The sequence below is a fragment of the Nymphalis io genome, chromosome 30 (assembly GCF_905147045.1).
Source record: "Nymphalis io chromosome 30, ilAglIoxx1.1, whole genome shotgun sequence".
NCBI lineage: Eukaryota > Metazoa > Arthropoda > Insecta > Lepidoptera > Nymphalidae > Nymphalis > Nymphalis io.
In genome coordinates this window covers 5,559,130-5,577,817 of record NC_065917.1, presented here as the reverse complement: position 1 = coordinate 5,577,817, position 18,688 = coordinate 5,559,130, and the positions used below count along the sequence as shown (strand labels likewise).

The 18,688-nt window shown below is 33.5% G+C and overlaps 1 protein-coding gene across 2 annotated transcripts; it reads right to left on the bottom strand.

The window, feature by feature from the left end:
* Window positions 1–1,582: 1,582 nt before the first annotated feature.
* On the bottom strand, window positions 1,583–16,914 carry LOC126780108 (multiple coagulation factor deficiency protein 2 homolog). 2 transcript variants are annotated; one of them, XM_050504374.1, is made up of 7 exons: window positions 16,787–16,914; window positions 16,521–16,627; window positions 15,214–15,255; window positions 14,846–14,984; window positions 12,197–12,239; window positions 11,892–12,040; window positions 1,583–2,585 (listed from the first exon to the last, which is right to left on the bottom strand). In XM_050504374.1, the coding sequence occupies exons 2-7, from the start codon at window positions 16,617–16,619 to the stop codon at window positions 2,443–2,445; spliced, it is 615 nt and encodes a 204-aa protein (XP_050360331.1). In that variant the 5' UTR covers window positions 16,620–16,627; window positions 16,787–16,914; the 3' UTR covers window positions 1,583–2,442. The 2 variants fall into 2 exon arrangements, with proteins under 2 accessions (XP_050360331.1, XP_050360330.1); XM_050504373.1 differs by lacking the exon at window positions 1,583–2,585 and adding an exon at window positions 8,162–11,428.
* Window positions 16,915–18,688: the final 1,774 nt, after the last annotated feature.

The window sequence follows — 18,688 nt, the reverse complement described above, 5'->3', positions numbered from 1 at the left end:
AAAGTCTAGTGCTACAAAATCAGTACAGGTGACATTCACCCTTAGAAAAGGAGACTGTCCACCTGTAAAGTTGGGCAAATGTACTCTACCCAGCAGTGGTTATGTAAGATATCTTGGCTTACACATTGATCGTAGATTAACCGGGAGGCATCACATCAAATGTAAAAAACAGGAGCTTCAGCTAAAGTACAACAGCCTATACTGGATGCTAGGAAGGAACTCCAGACTCTCTTTGGACAACAAACTCATATAGACATACGGTCTCCAACTATGGGGCAGCGCAAGCGATTCCAAAATAAATATACTCCAACGCCAAGAGAACAAGATCATAAGGACAATTGCAAAAGTACCATGGTACATAACCAACAAGGAAGTTCACGAGCACCTTGAAATGAGAACAATCAAAAAGGAAATTCGGAGTTTGGCAGCTACATACAAAGACCGGTTAATCCATCACCCTAATGAACTCGCTCGCCAACTCACCATGGACCAGTATGTGAGACGACTAAAACGTCATCATATCCTAGAGCTAAAAGACCGGCAGTAGCTCTGGGCAGCAGATGAGTAGACGCTTCCAATGGGAAGCCACTCCGCATGACAGCATCACTGAACAAATTTGCTCAAAGCCTTGGGCCTGATTGCAAATACACACATAGAAAAAAAATATATATATATATATTTTGGATCTTTTTTTTTAATATTGTTATACAGTAAGTTTCCTTATATTTGTTTCATAAGATATATTATATAATGATAGCGTGTGATTTTATGTAAATAAACAATGGTTTCATCACAATTCAATATGATTTATAGTTTGCTTAGATTCTATCTTTACATTAAAATATTATTTAGTATTTCTGTAAATAAAACTACGATATTGCTCAAAAAATATAATGTATGATTTTTTTTTTCATTAGTTATTTGAATTTAGAAATATAATGTAAGTGCTGCCATATATATAAAATTGTTTGAATATGTTTTTTTTGTTTCTATTAATGTAAATATAAAATAATATCGAGTGTGTTATTTATTTATTTACGAAACCTTGTAACGCTAGTTGATTGTAAAATATTCTGCCAAATTATATGAGAAAAGTCATCGAGAGAAAACGCCAAACGCGTCTACGTCATTCTTAATTAGACGTGTGTATGTGTGATCAGACAATCTCATTTTACACAAGAGAGATAGATTTCTCTAAAAAAATTAATAAATTGTTTTCGAAAAGAGAGAAATTTATTTTTTTATTAAAGACCAACCCTATGATATTCACGGACTGTAGAACTGTTGCATTCTGCTAGAACAATCTCGAAACTAACCTCGGAACGCGATCTTGAAATGTCAAAAAGTGATATACAACGTGAATTATATTCCAATCGAAAAATTAGTAAAAATAAACAAACCTTTTTGTTGACATATTTGACATATTGCCATTTTCTAATAGCACTGCTGTATTACGCACTACAAACATTTGTTGATTAATATATCTTTATTTACAATATAACACTATTCCACTTAACTACTTATATAAAATTTAATTCTGCAAGTAAAAGTTTTCATAATGAATACCACAGATAATTCAAGATCTCGGACCTTGATCTTCTATCAATTTTTTTTTTTTTTTATAGAATAGGAAGGTGGACGAGCATATGGGCCACCTGATGGTAAGTGGTCACCAAACGCCCTTAGACATTGGCATTATAAGAAATGTCAACCATCGCTTATAGCCAATGCGCCACCAACCTTGGGAACTAAGATTTTATGTTCCTTGTGCCTGTAATTACACTGGCTCACTCACCCTTCAAACCGGAACACAACAATATCAAGTATTGCTGTTTTGCGGTAGAATATCTGATGAGTGGGTGGTACTTACCCAGAGGAGCTTGCACAAAGCCCTACCACCATTTGATGTCAAAGTTGTTTATTTATCTGTACTCCTCTTGTCTTTGGAACAGGCTATAGATATTATAATTGATCATTTAAATACAAGCATCAAAATAGCATATCAACCTAGGTCGGTTTTCTTTTACAAATGAGAAACGATTAGAATTGACAAAAGGCATTCTATTCTGTAAGAACAAACTCTAGGCTAACTACAAAAAACGGTCGTGAAATATCAGAAAGTGATTAGCGACATTGATTAATAATAATACCATTTTAACAATACACGCATCAAAATAGCATATCACGATAAGTCGGTTGTCGACATTTCACTGGTGAGTAATGAAGTGAGCTCTTACAGAATTGAGCCAGTGTAATTACAGGCACAAGGGACATAACATCTTAGTTCCCAAGGTTGGTGGCGCATTGGTGATATAAGCGATGGTTAACATTTCTAACAATGCCACCAGGTGGCCAATATGTTCGTCCATCTTCGTATTAAAAAAAATTAAATATATATACATATATATCTTTCACTACAGTTAATAAATATCAGCCATTCTGTTATGTTGTCACTGATCTATATTCAACATAGTCAATATAACCGTCATTATTTTTATCCGCCTGTTTTAATGCACCTTCAACTATTTCCTGGAGATCTTCATCCTTGTATTTAAGCAGCACCTCTTTCTCCTTGCCATTTGGTTCTGCAAAGTTTTAATTCATAAAATTAATAATTTAGAAATATGTTAAAACTATAAAAAGTACTAATAATTGTCTATAATCTCATCTCGATATCTTTCATAAGTTATTATTGACAGTGCCCCAAGGTTGCACGTAAGATCTACGCCAGTGTATATATCAGGTATATACAAGCACCACTGAATTTTCATGTGCTTAATTCGTGTTTATAACTCATCTCGTGCTTTACGGTGAAGGAAAACATCACGAGGAAACCTGCATGTATCTTATTTCACTGAAATTCTGCCACATGTGTATTCCACCAACAATGGAGCAGCGCGGTGGAATAAGCTCCAAACCTCCTCCTCAAAAAAAAAAGAAGAAGAAGAGGCCTTAGCCCAGCAGTGGGACATTCACAGGCTGTTACTTTACAAAGATTAAAGACCAATAATAATAATGCACATATATATGGCCCAGAGATGGCCCAGTGGTAAGAACGCGTGAATCTTAACCGATGATCGTGGGTTCAAACCCGGGCAAGCACCATTGAATTTTCATGTGCTTAATTTGTGATTATAATTCATCTCGTGCTTTACGGTGAAGGAAAACATCGTGAGGAAACCTGCATGTGTCTAATTTCACTGAAATTCTGCCACATGTGTATTCCACCAACCCGCATTGGAGCAGCGTGGTGGAATAAGCTCCAAAACCGTCTCCTCAAAATGAGGAGAGGAGGCCATTAGCCCAGCAGTGGGACATTCACAGGCTGTTTCGGATTCGTATATATATTATTTAACTATGTTTTTACGCACGCACACATACAACTCACTTGACGGTAAGTGGTCACCAACAATTATTAATAAAAGCTATGAAAAGACTAAGTATTATATAAACCTAGATATAGTGAATGATATGTCTGTTTAATTAAATAAGACTGTCATGAACGCGGTGTCTATATTTTAATAACTGAAATGTCGGTTTGAGGAATTACTTTTCAAATAAATGGGTTGTGAAGGTCTCCAAAGACTGACTGCAACGACAAACCATGAATGTTAAATATGACGAGCCGGTTGGCGTGGTTGGTAGATTCGGCCTTTCACGCGGAAGGTGTGGTTCGATTCCCACCCAGGACAGACATTTGTGTGCTTGAACTTGTCTATTTGTCCTAAGTCTGGGTGTAATTATCTATATAAGAGTGTATTTACAAAAGAAAAGTAGTATATGTAGTATATCAGTTGTCTGGTTTCCATAGTAAAAGCTCTGCTTAGTTTGGAATCAGATGGCCATGTGTGAATAATGTCACAGGATATTAAAATTATTAAAAGAAAAGTGCCAAATTACATTTATTCAATGCTGAATTTGGTAAAATATTCATATTATATTATATTATAAATATTAAAAATTGTTAACAACAAAAACCCGATTTCAAAAAAGGCAATTTAAAAGTTATGCATTAAAAAGACAACAAAAAAAATATAAATAAAGTAACCCCTAATTCGGTTTAACAGACTATGAGCCGATAGCCTAAGTTGAGTAGCCGCATTAAGCTTAGTAACAAGCAGAAACTATTAATTTTCTTAGATTTATAATTTGCAATTCGGTCCCGCCTGCTGCTGAAGTTAATACGGTTAATAATTAATGCTTTCGGATATACATACAACATACACGCGAAGAACAAAACCCTTCTGTGGCGTTCGGAAAATCAGTGAAATGATGGGTGAAAATCAGTTGAAAGTTTAATTTTTTTATCAATGTTTGACAACATATTTACAATTAAAAACGTAAGCAAACACTCATAAGAATAAATTCAACGAGCATTCTATATGAATGTATATTATTTTAGACTCACCTCAATAATTCCACCCACCAAACAAACGCCATAAAGCACCCTTAAATACAAAAGCAGTCCAATAAAATCAAATAATTCTTTATTCAAGACTTGTAAGAGCACTTTTGAATTATGTTACAGCATTAAATGTAAAGCTACCGGGCTGAGGCAACAAGATCTTAGGGGTGACAAATTGGAGAAGGAAAGCCACGAATAGATCGGACTGGAGAATTTTACTGGACCAGGCTAAGGCCCACCCGCGGCTTTAACGCCTCAGTTGTTGATCGGGCTGAGGCAGACTGCCTCGTTGGTCTAGTGAATAGATGTACCGCCTTGGAAAGCACGTAAAGGCTTTGGTCATGCACCTGAACTCTTTCCAGTCGTGTCGGATTGCCGTCATTGGGTTATGAGAATTAGGGAATAGAGAGTGCACCTGTGTTCACGCACACACTCATGCACTGTTATATTTCCTGCGCAGTTGGCTAATCTTCTTGAAACTGGCCGCCTTGGCCGAAACCGGTCCGGAGGATATCATATAATAGATACACATAACAAACTAGCTAAAAACCTTTTATTTGATCCATAACAGAAATCAATATTTAATATTATAAATAATATATATATAATACACTTATATTTAATTAATTGAAAAACCGTTAAATGTGAAAAAGAAGTTTATTATATATAGTTAAATTGGAAAAACTCTTGTGAATGGCTATACTAATACTATGTTATAATAATAATACTAATAGAAAAAACTTAGTCTTCAGGAAAAAACTCAGAAAAGTTACTTCATTTTTCCTTTTATCATACTAATCCTGTATTCTAAATAATCAACATATCCGTCATTGTTGATGTCTGTGTGTTTAAGCGCCTTTTCTAAAACAGCCTCAATTTGTCCGTCCGTGTAAACCGAATGATTCGCGTCTACTTGATCTGAAAGATTATTAAAAAAAATAAGTTTTAGGTTAAGTAACTAAACTATTTGTAATCAAAGCTTAAATCTAAGTTACACTTATCTAAAATGTATATATATTTTATAGAATAGGAAGGCGGACGAGCATATGGGCCACCTGATAGTAAGTGGCCACCAACGCCCATAGACATTGGCATTGTACGACATGTTAACCATTAATTACATCACCAATGCGCCACCAACCTTGGGAACTAAGATGTTATGTCCCTTGTGCCTGTAATTACACTAGCTAACATCCTTCAAACCGGAACACAATAATAACAAGTACTGCTGCTTCGCGGTAGAATATCTGATGAGTGGGTGGTACCTACCCAGACGAGCTTGCACAAAGCTCTACCACCAGTATATATATTATAATAATGTCAGTCTGTGTCATATGTCTTATAACTATTTTATTATGTCAAAATCTTTTATCAATATAAGCATTACACTATGTATTTTAGAGGTAAGTAATATCATATTCACCAGAAAGCGAACCGAAATGTATGAAATAAAGGTTCCATAAATTGCCAGAATGGCGCTACTGTAGCCAACGGTTATTTTAAATGGGTTATTTCAGTATTCAGACAGCGGTAAGTTTAGACTAACTTGCCTAATGGAGACAATTTTGTCCCACTGCTGGGCTAAAGGCCTCCTCTCCTCTTTTTGAGGAGAAGGTTTGGAGCTTATTCCACCACGCTGCTCCAATGCGGGTTGGTAGAATTCACATGTGGCAGAATTTCAGTGAAATTAGACACATGCAGGTTTCCTCACGATGTTTTCCTTCACCGTAAAGCACGAGATGAATTATAATCACAAATTAAATTAAGCACATGAAAATTCAGTGGTGCTTGCCCGGGTTTGAACCCACGATCATCGGTTAAGATTCACGCGTTCTTACCACTGGGCCATCTCGGCTTATGAAACAATTTTCTTAAATTAAGGCGTTTTTATTGCGATTTTTAAATTTGATTAACAGAATAATTTTACATTAGCGCCTTTTTAATGTGTCTTTCTCTAGTTCCGTTTCACTCTACCGAGTATTGGCGCGTTCCTTCAAACTTTAACCTGTACCTTCTAAATTTCATACATTTTGCGGAACACTTTTTATACACAAGCTACTTCTTCCTAACTCCATTGTCCATACACTTAGGAGCTTTACTCAAACGTTACCTTATATGCTTTTTTTTAATTTAAAACATTTAGGCAGACTAGCTATTGAAGAACCTAGTGAATATCTCAGTTGGGTTAAGGCCTCCTCTCCCTTTTGAGGAGAAGGTTTGAAGCTTATTCCACCACGCGGCTCCAATGCGGGTTGGTGGAATACACATGTGGCAGAATTTCAGTAAAATTTGACACATGCATTTCCTCACGATGTTTCCCTTCACCGTTCAAATTCAGTGGTGCTTGCCCGGGTTTGATCCACGATCATCGGTTAAGATTACCGCGTTCTTAACACTGGGCCATCTCGGCTTTCACCTAGTAGATACTAAATAGTAAGTAGTGACTTCAAATAAATTGTTACTATAATAATTTTTTTTTTTTTTATAGAATAGGAAGGTGGACGAGCATATGGGCCACCTGATGGTAAGTGGTCACCAAACGCTCTTAGACATTGGCATTGTAAGAAATGTCAACCATCGCTTATAGCCAATGCGCCACCAACCTTGGGAACTAAGATTTTATGTCCCTTGTGCCTGTAATTACACTGGCTCACTCACCCTTCAAACCGGAACACAACAATATCAAGTATTGCTGTTTTGCGGTAGAATATCTGATGAGTGGGTGGTACCTATCCAGACGAGCTTGCACAAAGCCCTACCACCAGTAAATAGTAACAATTTATACCGCCAAAGCTTGGGAACTAGAATATCATGTCCTTTGATCCTGTAGTTGCATAGTCATTCGCTCTGCCAACCAAAACATAACAATACTAAGCATCATTGTTTGGCGTCACAATAATGATGACTACCACCAGTAGTAGCGCTTACACAAAGCACTCCAACCACGTGAATCCATATTAAACATTAGAGTATCGCTATATAACAAAACTATGCAATATATTAACACTTCATTTTATTCGTGTATATCTAAATGGTAACACCGTGAGAACATATGTCTGTTAATTACTTATCTAAATATATGAATAAATTGAAATAACTTACCCCAGTCATATAGTAGGGTTTTCCTCACAGCACACAGTATTTAATGTGCTTGATACAACAATAAAAAACTCAGTTCTTAAATGATTTATCATTTATAATTCATATCACGTCAATATCACGATTTTGGTGGTATTTTTTAATTACTTTTTATTTCATCATAGCAATATATATAACTTTCAACTTCACTATTATAACGCATCAGGCGTAATAGATATTACTGATTGGTACATATTGTAGGGCAAACCCGACACGATTCAAAATAATTCATGTGCAAGACCCACGATTTATCGTGTATTCTGAGCCACGGGAGTGTACACACTTCAAACTTCCAGATTCGGGAATGCTATCTGAGATTCAGGGTTAAACCTTGAGATCTACGGCCTTATAAGTTAAATAATAGGACCAACGAATCATTCGAGTTTATAACAAATTGAAGCACACAATTACTAAATAATGTCACTTTTCTGATTTAGCGGGAAATTAACAACCAATGAAATAGTTCTAAATGTAACGTGCGTGATGGAAAAGGTTTTCGATTGGTGGCCGTAAAAATATAGCATACAACGCATTTTTTTTAATATCGAAATTATAAAACTTACTTATATTTTATACCTTGAGGCATTAGCAATCCAAAAAAAGCAATAAAACGACAAATCATTGTATAAATTTATTTTTTATTTTATCAATAACATTCCATACTTAGACGACACAACCTTAAAAACCATAGACAAAACATTGCACACATAACACTACGAAAATATCATTTGGTTGTTGCCAAATGATATTTTCATATTCATATTTATTATCTGTTTTTCTGTGACCGTGTAAGATAGTCTTGTGTAATAGACATTATAATAAAACGCAACTATATATATATATATATTTAAATATAAATAATATGATAGAATGATTCCAATATACAAACGAAAATCGAGTATTTTATAATAATCTCAAAAATTACCAGATGATTATTTTCCAATAGATAGCAATGCGTGTCTATGGTCATGATATTTACAACAGATTAAACATACAATAAACACAATGTACATAAAAGGCATGTTCAGTAGAATCGATTAACCGAAATCCCGTAACGGATTTAAGTAAGTGTTTTTTAGTCTGACGACATTTTAAACCATATATTGAATTAAATATAATTTATTAATCTATATTTTGAATAAGTTTTGTTTCTCTTTAAGCAAATTGACGGCTTCTTCATTTTTTTTTTTTTTTTATATCGCCGGGAGGGCAAATGACTCTACTCCACCTGATGGTAAGTGGTAGTAGAGTCCAAATGCGACGACGGCCAGTACAGACGGGAAAAACGTTCTGCACTAGCCGCCTTCGCCTTGCCGGCCCGCAAGATGCCTCTTCACGCCTCGTTTGAAGGAACCCGGGTTGTAAGAGGAGGGGAATACGTGAGCTGGTAAGGAATTCCATTTTTTGGAAGTGCGACAAAGAAAGGAGTTGCCAAATTTATTTGTTCGCGATGGAATTGATGTCACAGTTAGGCGGTGACATCGAGAACCAGCTCGCGTGGACTTAAGAAGGAAGGAAGGAAGGCCTTCGCCTTGAAATAATCGTAAGCGACATATGACACTGTCAATAGACTGCCAATAATAGCGTGTCTCTATTGGCTATGGTATGCTCTATGTGACTGTAATTACAGTAACTCGTTCATCCTCTAAAAAAGTGATACTCAAACTTTTCTTTATACGAACCACAAACACGTTAGCCATGGTGACGCGGACGCAAACAAAAAATATTTACGTAATGATTTCTTAGGTTTCGGGATTGTTACAAATTAAATTAAACAACTATGAGCTGATCGCGTATATTTTAACAATGTTTTATCATTTCATTACGTTTCGAACACTGTGCAGTGTTTGACCACAAGCAGTTTCAATTCAAATTATTTAGGTGTTATTAAAAACCGTTGAAATTTAAAATAGTTCAAAGTAAAGTCAAGTGTGCCAACCACAATACCCGCCGGGTCGCAGATTGAGTACAGCTGCTTGAAGCTATAACCGATGAATATATATCCATTCCAATGGCGGGAATAAAGAAACAATCTTGACCTTGCATTGACATGACATGACATGACATAACATAACATGGCCGCGATATTAATAATCTACGGTTTTAGAATGGCGTTTTGAATGTCAGCGAATTAGTTATCGGATTAGTCGGATCTTTGGAATTCAAAAGTTTTTATAAGTAGCTAAGTGGAATAGTGTTGTATTATAAATATAGATATTAATCGAGAACTGTTTGTAGTATACAGTATCGCAGAGCTATTAGCTTAAATCAAACATGCAGTTAATATGCATTTTTCATACGTAGAAACTTATTTTATTTATATATACTGAAAATATTTTGATATCTGTTTTATTCTATATATCGTGCTATTGATTCGGTTAATCGAGCCCTAATATATTATAAGCAAATATATGACAGATAAAATATACTTATATTGGAATAAAAATGCACATCTTTTTATATAATATATTCACTTTCTCATTGAATATTATTTTTATTTAATTTTCTATATCAAGGAGAAAACTAAGTTTTAAAACAATATATTTATGTACATATTTTTTTTTTAAATATTTTACAAATATTTTGTGGCACTTTAGTTGAAATAAAATAAAATTGTGACCATTTTGAAAAGAAGCGAAAAAATATTTAATAAAGAGATTCTAAATAATACGAAATTAAAAAAGAAAACTAAGTTAAAAGAAAAAAAATGAGACTAAAAAATTCGATTGTAATTAAGAAAAAACTAAATTAAAGATAATTAAAAAGAAAAACTCAAAGTTTAAATAAATACTAAATAATATTCGATCAAAAAGTTTGGAAGCACATCCGAACAAAATATACATCGACTTTATATATATATATAAAAAAAATTCTTAACACTAACAGAGTCCAAAAACTACCGATTTATATGTATGGCAATACTGACTTGACAGAAGCGAAACTTCAACATACCCTCATTTTGACAAATGCATCGGCGCACTTTTAAGTGACACGAAATTAAAACAATAGGGTTTTACAAATGCTACAGACTATATTAGAATTTGTATATATACAAGCTTTACTTTCAGCTAGTAAAGTTAATTCGCTTATCATTATAAAATAATAATAAGAAAGGATAAAAAGGCTTTTCAGCACCAGTGAATTTGAATAATTCACCTAACAAATACCTAGGAATCCCTAAGTCTTTTGCTTTTTAATAATTGATTGTAATGTATTACTAAATCTTATGAAATAGCGATGCATTTATTAATTGACATTAAAAATCGATGTTCGGCTCAAATAACTTGCATCCAGAGCCGTAAAATAAAAATTAAGTGTTTCGAGATTTTTTTTTTTTTCTTTATTTGTGGGCTTTGTTAAACTATGAAATGACAACCTTGAATATTATTACATATTTTAGGGCACAAAATAGTATATTTAAATCATATATAAAGATCCACAAATGCATCACACATTTTCGAGTATATGTTCATATTTCGCCTCATTTGAAAGTGTCGACTCAAAAAAATACGTGAAATTATCAAACGATTTTTTTTTTTTTTTTCAATATTATATCTATATATAATAAAGAAAAACTTATAAAAATATACGTATACATACATAAAAATGTACAAAGTAACGTTTTCAAATCAATGTTGCCATACAACAAAAAAAACTCCCACATTAAAAAAAATATCGCAAGAAATTAATTATTTTCCTTATTTTGATTCTTCTGTTGCGCTCTAATGAATTCAGGGTAATCTATGAAACCATCGCGATTATGATCGTCCATGTTTAATATTGGATCTATCAAATTGATTAACTCGTCATCTTTAAAAATTTTCTCGCCCACAGGAGGGGAGCCCTGCTGTTGTTGCTGCTGTTGTTGTTGATTATGACCTTGTTCTGATGAATGACAGCGGTACATAGAAATGAAATGATAATATACAATAAATCAAAGCGACAAACACAAAAAAATCCCTAAAACAAATAACCCCACAAAATAAGCTTATAAAAAAACAACACACCCCCATTTTTTGTCTCAATTGATATTAATGTAATCATGACTGGCTGATAACTACACAGACGACCCATGTTTGTTTATCCAAGTATATGTTACATATAATATTGATATTTTTAATAATATTTTGATATTTTCAATTGATCTCAACAGTATAATTTACAAGCTATATATATAACTTAAACTATTAATATGTATGAAAACTTGCAATTGATTTTAAAAACAATTCCTCAAAACCGATTGAGTTGATGAACTGGTAGCACTACGATATAGTATACTTAAATATCATAATTTTTTCAAAACTGCCACCAATTTTTTTTTTTTAATATAATAAATGAATTAACTCACCATGCCAATGAATTAAGCTTTTAATCAGCTCGCATCCGTCCAATTTATTATTATTATCAGCATCGTGCATTTTGAAATAATGAAACTGTAGTTCCTGTTCGGTCATCTTCGATGTGTCTATCGGTACTTCCATGTGCTCTTGAATATGTCTGGAATTAATTGAATGATGCGTTTAGAAAAAGAGAGATGGATAGAGATAATGAGATGGATAGAGATGATGCCAGAAAGAGAAAACATTAAAATATTTGGAGACGCCAGGCAATATATATTTAAATTTCTTATAAAATTATAATTATAACACTTACTCTCTCTCCTGGGCAATATTGGCCGCATTTAGAAGTTGGGGATCTGGAAACGTTATATTCATAAAGAAATCGCAGAAACATTTAAGAGTTCTCGTGTCGAACGATTAAGTGTCAGATTATTAGCGTAAGATTTTGTTATTTACACATCAATATGTACATTAACACTCAGACCATTTTGTCTTTCTATCTATTAATATTAAAATATAATTTTACCCGTATGAAAATAGAATGAGCAGCTATTTATTGATGTTATATGATCCACAAAAATATTTCTTACACATAAACGCCTCAACTACTAACCGAACATCAGCAAATTTTGCATACACTTTGTCAGGGATACAGAAAACGACATAGGATGCGTCAACCCCCCCACTGTCACAAGCGGTCGGAAACTTATTAAAAATAGAACACTAATTACAATTTACGTAGCAAGAGTAAAAAACTTACTTGACGAATTGTATTTATAATTCTTTTTTATAAAATAGGAAGGCGGACAAGCATATGGACCACCTGATTGTAAATGGTCACTAACGCCCATAGACATTGTTAGTTAGTTAGTAACAGCCTGCTGGGTTAAGGCCTCCTCTCCCTTTTGAGGAGAAGGTTTGGAGCTTTTTCCACCACGCTGCTCCAATGCGGGTTGGTAGAATACACATGTGGCATAATTTCAATGAAATTAGACACATGCAGGTTTCCTCACGATGTTTTCCTTCACCGTCAAGCACGAGATGAATTATAAACACATAGACATTGGCATTGTACGAAATGTTAACCATCGCTTAAGTCACCAATTCGCCATCAACCTTGGGAACTACGATGTTATGTCCCATGTGCCTGTAATTACACTGGCTCACTCACCCTTCAAATCGCAACAAAACAATACCAAGTACTGCTGTTTTGCGGTAGAATATCTGATGAGTGGGTGGTACCTACCCAGACGAGCTTGCACAAAGCCCTACCACCAGTATTACAACAACAACAACAAATGCTGTTTATTGGTTATTAGTTAAACAATGCGATTCTACTCGCAAATTGTCACTTTATCGCAATCGAATCGGAGCGTCATCGTTGCCGTTTATCCGTTTTCCTATTTTTTAATTTAATTATCGACTATTGACATAATAGTCAACAATTAAGTTCGGTTTTGACACAACGGTATATGTTAACATCATATCGATTCGATTTTGATCCGAATAAATATAGAACAGTCAAAGTTGGATTGGAATTAAACCGGGAACATATTGTAATCGTTATATATTAGTAGAAATCGCCCTCTGTCTTCTTCTTTCGAATGTCAAATCGATGATGACAGAAAGAGAGAACACAGTGTTTAACTAAACAGCCGCTTATCAACTTTTATAACTAAAGCCGTTAAATTCCGGTTTGAAAACCGGTGATGAAATGTGAATAATTTCTTATTATATATATACACTACATATAAACATATAATAATGTCCTCCAGACCGATTTCGGCCACGGCGGCCAATCTCAAGAGAGATTAGCCAACTACGCAGGAGATATTATAGTGCACGAGTGTGTGCGCAAACACAGGTGCACTCTCTATTCCCTAACTCTCATAATCCGATGGGACGGCAATCCGACACGACCGGAAAGAGTTTAGGCGCAGGACCAACGGCTTTACGTGGTTTCCGAGGCACGGGAATGAACACACTTCCACCTTCCAGACTCCGGGCTGCTACTGAGAAATTTCTGACAGAAAAACACGATAACTGTTTACTGTCCCGAGTTGGGAATTGAACCCAGGACCTCCGGGTCTGCGGCCTTACATCAAACCACTAGACCAAAAAAGCACTTCCGAGTACTTACTAATTATACATATGTATAAAGTACTCAGAAAAGTAAACTTTACTGATAAAATAGATTTATAAACGTAATGCTAACATGTTTTATTAACGGTTAAATTTTGTTCGATACATTTGCTGCGAAATTGATTTATTGGTAGGGATTTGGTAATCGGTGTCCACTATAGTTTCTGATTTTTATTAAGCAAATCCGAACGGTCATAATTTTTTTTTTTTTTAAATGTAGGTAGGCGGACGAGCATATGACCCACCTGATGGTAAGTCACCAACGCCCATAGACATTGGCACTGTAAGAAATGTTAACCATCGCTTACATCACCAATCCGCCACTGACCTTGGGAACTAAGATGTTATGTAGCTTGTGCCTGTAATTACACTGGCTCACTCAACCTTCAAACCGGAACACAACAATACTAAGTACCGCTGTTTTACGGTAAAATATCTGATGAGTGGGTGTACCTACCCAGACGAGCTTGCAGACAGCCCTACCACCAGTACAATTAAATTAAATTAAATAACCAAGTTCCCGCCCGCGGCATCGCCTAAGTTTAGGGAAGGGGGGGGGGCGTATGCAAAATACGATGATGATAAAAGTGTAAAAAACGGACCAACTCACTTTCTCATTACTAATATTAAATATTATTAATTCTATATTATTATCCAGCAAGGTAATAGACCTTATATAAGACATTATATACTTTAATAACATGATATTTGAAGCATAAACGATTTTATGCTTTAAGCTGCACAACTTAAAGACCACATTCATTTGTGTTCATAAGAATATTTGTCAAAAAAGATTTTAAATACATATACAGGCACTAACCATGACCTCCATGGTTCCCATGTGAATTCTGCACCGGCATCTGTTGTACGGGCACCTGTTGTTGATATTGTTGTTGGGGCGGCTGCTGGTATTGCTGCTGTTGTGGCGGCTGCTGATATTGTTGCTGTTGAGGAGGCGGCTATAAAAAAATGATTAATTATATTAATACAAGCTAATTTAATATTATTATTAGAAATTTAATCTATAATAATACAACAGTCCAAAGGATCAGTATGGTATTTACACCGCTAGACCTGTAGCTGTACACCATTGCACTATCGACCTTTTATTTTTCGTTTTCGCCAATATAACTTTTTCATAGTAAATATATTTAAAAAAAAATTAAATATAAATATTATTATTATTACCTGTTGCTGTATCGGCTGAGGAGGTGGCGGTTGTTGATAATTCTAAAACGAAAAATTATCATTGATTAATATTTTATCTGTGATTAAGGGATTAATTATTATGATATAGGTAATTCCAAGGTTTATTTTTATTATTAAATACATAAAAAGATTAAAAATATACATTTGTGTATATAGATTATATAACAAAATATATAATTATTTAAAAAAATCGTCTAGATAGGTATCACAAAATGTTCATTGTTCAGTTGTTCAGTGTTATTAGAGTCAAATTAGTCTTTGGTTTTGAAACATTGACGGTGTAAGAAAAGGTTGTAGATTCGCTGCCTGATGACAAATAGTCGACACATAGACATAGGCGATGTAAAAAATAATAATCATCACATAACCAATGCCCCTCCGATCTTGGGAACTGAGATGTTATGTTTCATGTACATGTAGTTACACAGTAACAGCCTGTGAATGTCCCACTGCTGGGCTATGACCTCCTCTCCCTTTTTGAGGAAAGGTTTTGGAGCTTATTCCACCACACTGCACCAATGCGAATTGGTGGAATGCACTTGTGGCAGAATTTCTGTGAAATTCGATACTAGCAGGTTTCCTCACGATGTTTTCCTTCACCGTTGTATATAGTTACACTGGCTCACTCAACATTGTTATTTAGCAGTAGAATATCATCTGGTAAGCGGGTGGTACATACCCAAACGGGCTTACATAAAGCCCTACCACCTGGTAAAATTGTAAATTTATTGTATCAACTGTTGATTGTCGTTAATAAATAATTAAATAAATTAAATATTCTTTGCCATGACCACTCTTTACAGTCCATTGTATAAACATCTTCATGCCTATTTCTATCATGTGTTATACATTAATTTGGTTCGCTAAACATTTTAATAGTAATTTCTAATATTATCTTTTACCTCGAAGATGAAAATGTGGAGTTTGTTAAAAACTAACGAAATAAATCTTGCAAATATATGACATCATAATAAGTACTTTGTGAGTACACATAATGGGTTATAATGAATATAATTTATATCTCTTGTTTTACAGTTGTAAAATATTCAACAGGTTTCAACTAGATTTAAGTATTAATTTTAGACCTTTCTGGTTCTAATTTTTATAAATAATATTCCATTTGTGTGGTATATCAATTTAATGAATTACAAGAATAATTTAAAAAATGGGTTTTTTATCATATCAAGACTAAAATTGAAGCCTTGATTAAAAAAAATTAAGAAAGGTTTTTTACCGTGTCAATTATAAAATCAGTAGCGCTTAATAACAATATTTTCCTAGTTTACCTGATAATTCTGCGGAGGCACCCCAGGCGCAACTTTTTGTTGGTACTGTTGCGAAATTGTACATTGTAAAAACCCAGCTAATATTAATAGACGAAGCATTTTTGCACCTGAAATTAACACAACAATCAATTGACACGTATTCCACACATACAACAATTTTTTAACACAACTTTAATATAGTTTAAGACTTGTTTTAATTTTAATTTTAGGTTCTTTAATGGTTAACAGTTTAATACCTTAACGAAATGTATGAATAATTAATTTACCTTTCAGCTACGCGGTCATGCGGTCACGATAAAATACCTTATCGAATCTAATGATAAAATTATTGTAAGCTATTCGTTTTGCGGACGTTTTCAAAAAACAAGTTGGGACATCACACGTCACGGTAACATGTCACGGTTGACTTTTACTATCTACGTTTCGTTTAGCAAGTTAACGTTAAACTATGTTTCAAAAGCTAGCTATTGTTTTGTAGAACTATATTCTACAAACTATTAAAAAAATTAAGTAAAATGGATGATAGAAGCTGAATAGTAAATTTAACTTAAAATATACTGCATTCTAAAATTTCTAAAATTTTTTTCTTAAGTCTGGTGTCAATATTTTTTTTGTAGGTTTGTCATCAGAACTGAATTCGAATATATTTTGTAAATATGGTTTTACTTTATTATGGTTTTATTTAGTATTTATCAATTTGACTCCATCTCAACACATATTAATAATGATTGAAGTTCAATAACTAAATTAACATATCGTAAATAATATTATATAATATGATAAAATAAAACACTACAGTGGCCAAATAATTTTATTTAATAATAGGAACATAACTTTTTCTTACATGTAACTATTACAAAAAAAAAAAAAAAAAACGTTTTAGAAGTGACAGCTCTTTGAGCAGTGTCATGAAAAACGGCGATTGTGTCAGTAAAAAAAATTTAAGCAAACATATTCGTTTTGAAATCAACTTTTAATTGTATATGTCACATTTATTATTATAAATTATCTACAACACATAGGTCATCTAGCATATACACACGTCTATTTTAAGCGTTAGACTTTAGAGTAAGACTGAATGGCTGTTAGTAACACTACCATTTTAGCGTTATAGACTGGTATGCTATTCTGTAAGATCTCACTTCCTTACTCATCCGTGAAATGTTAACAACCAACTTATGGTGATCTAACTAAAAAAAAGAAAATCTAACTAAACTAAAGAAAAGCTAACTATCAAAGCGTGTATTCTTGAAATGTTTTAATTATTATGGTCAATATTGCAAATCATTTTCTGCCATTTCACGACCGATTTCTGCGGTGAGGTTCCAGTTTGCTTTTACAGAATAGCTCTACTGTTTATGCATGCAAACATCATGCATATTATATTCAAATTTCTTTTCACCTTATCTTGTTACAAATTCGAAGGACCATAAAATATACCTATTTTATGGAATTTTCTTACACATTTTGGCGCTTCATGCCATTAGCAAAGAAATTACTAATCTTCACGCTCACCCCCAACTCGCGTACATAATACATAAATTAAAATATTTATTTACAATATAATACAAAATAGACAGATAGAAACTTTAAATATAATTTATTATAAAAAAAGACTATAAATATTTGGAACTTGTCCACTGCGGAAAGATATATCTTGTAACAATTTTTTCATTACATTACAAAGTTATAAATTTAACTGTTATGTTTATAATTTTTCAAATCTATTACCTTGATTCCCGCCTAAAATACTATTAAAAAAATGGGTCACAGTACAGTGTGATATCTACTCTAAAATCATTCAATATAACTTTAAAAATAATTAATTTACAGTACATAATATACTAATAAATGACGAGACATTTTTTTGTAATGCATAACTGAGCATACTACTAAACTAATATACATAAAACTCATACTAGATACAGCGTAAAAATGTTTTAGTATACAATATTATTATATATTTACTCACATATACGTTTCTCAGATTTTACACGCTTTATATTTAAACTATTCACCAATTTAATTAACGAAAAGATTTATATATGTTTTCTCAATACAATAACTTTACAAATTTCAATAGCTCGGAATCCATATCAATAGCTTCCACAAGTGACATCTGACACTGACAGTCTTTTAATTACCTGTGAAACATATAAAATACTAGC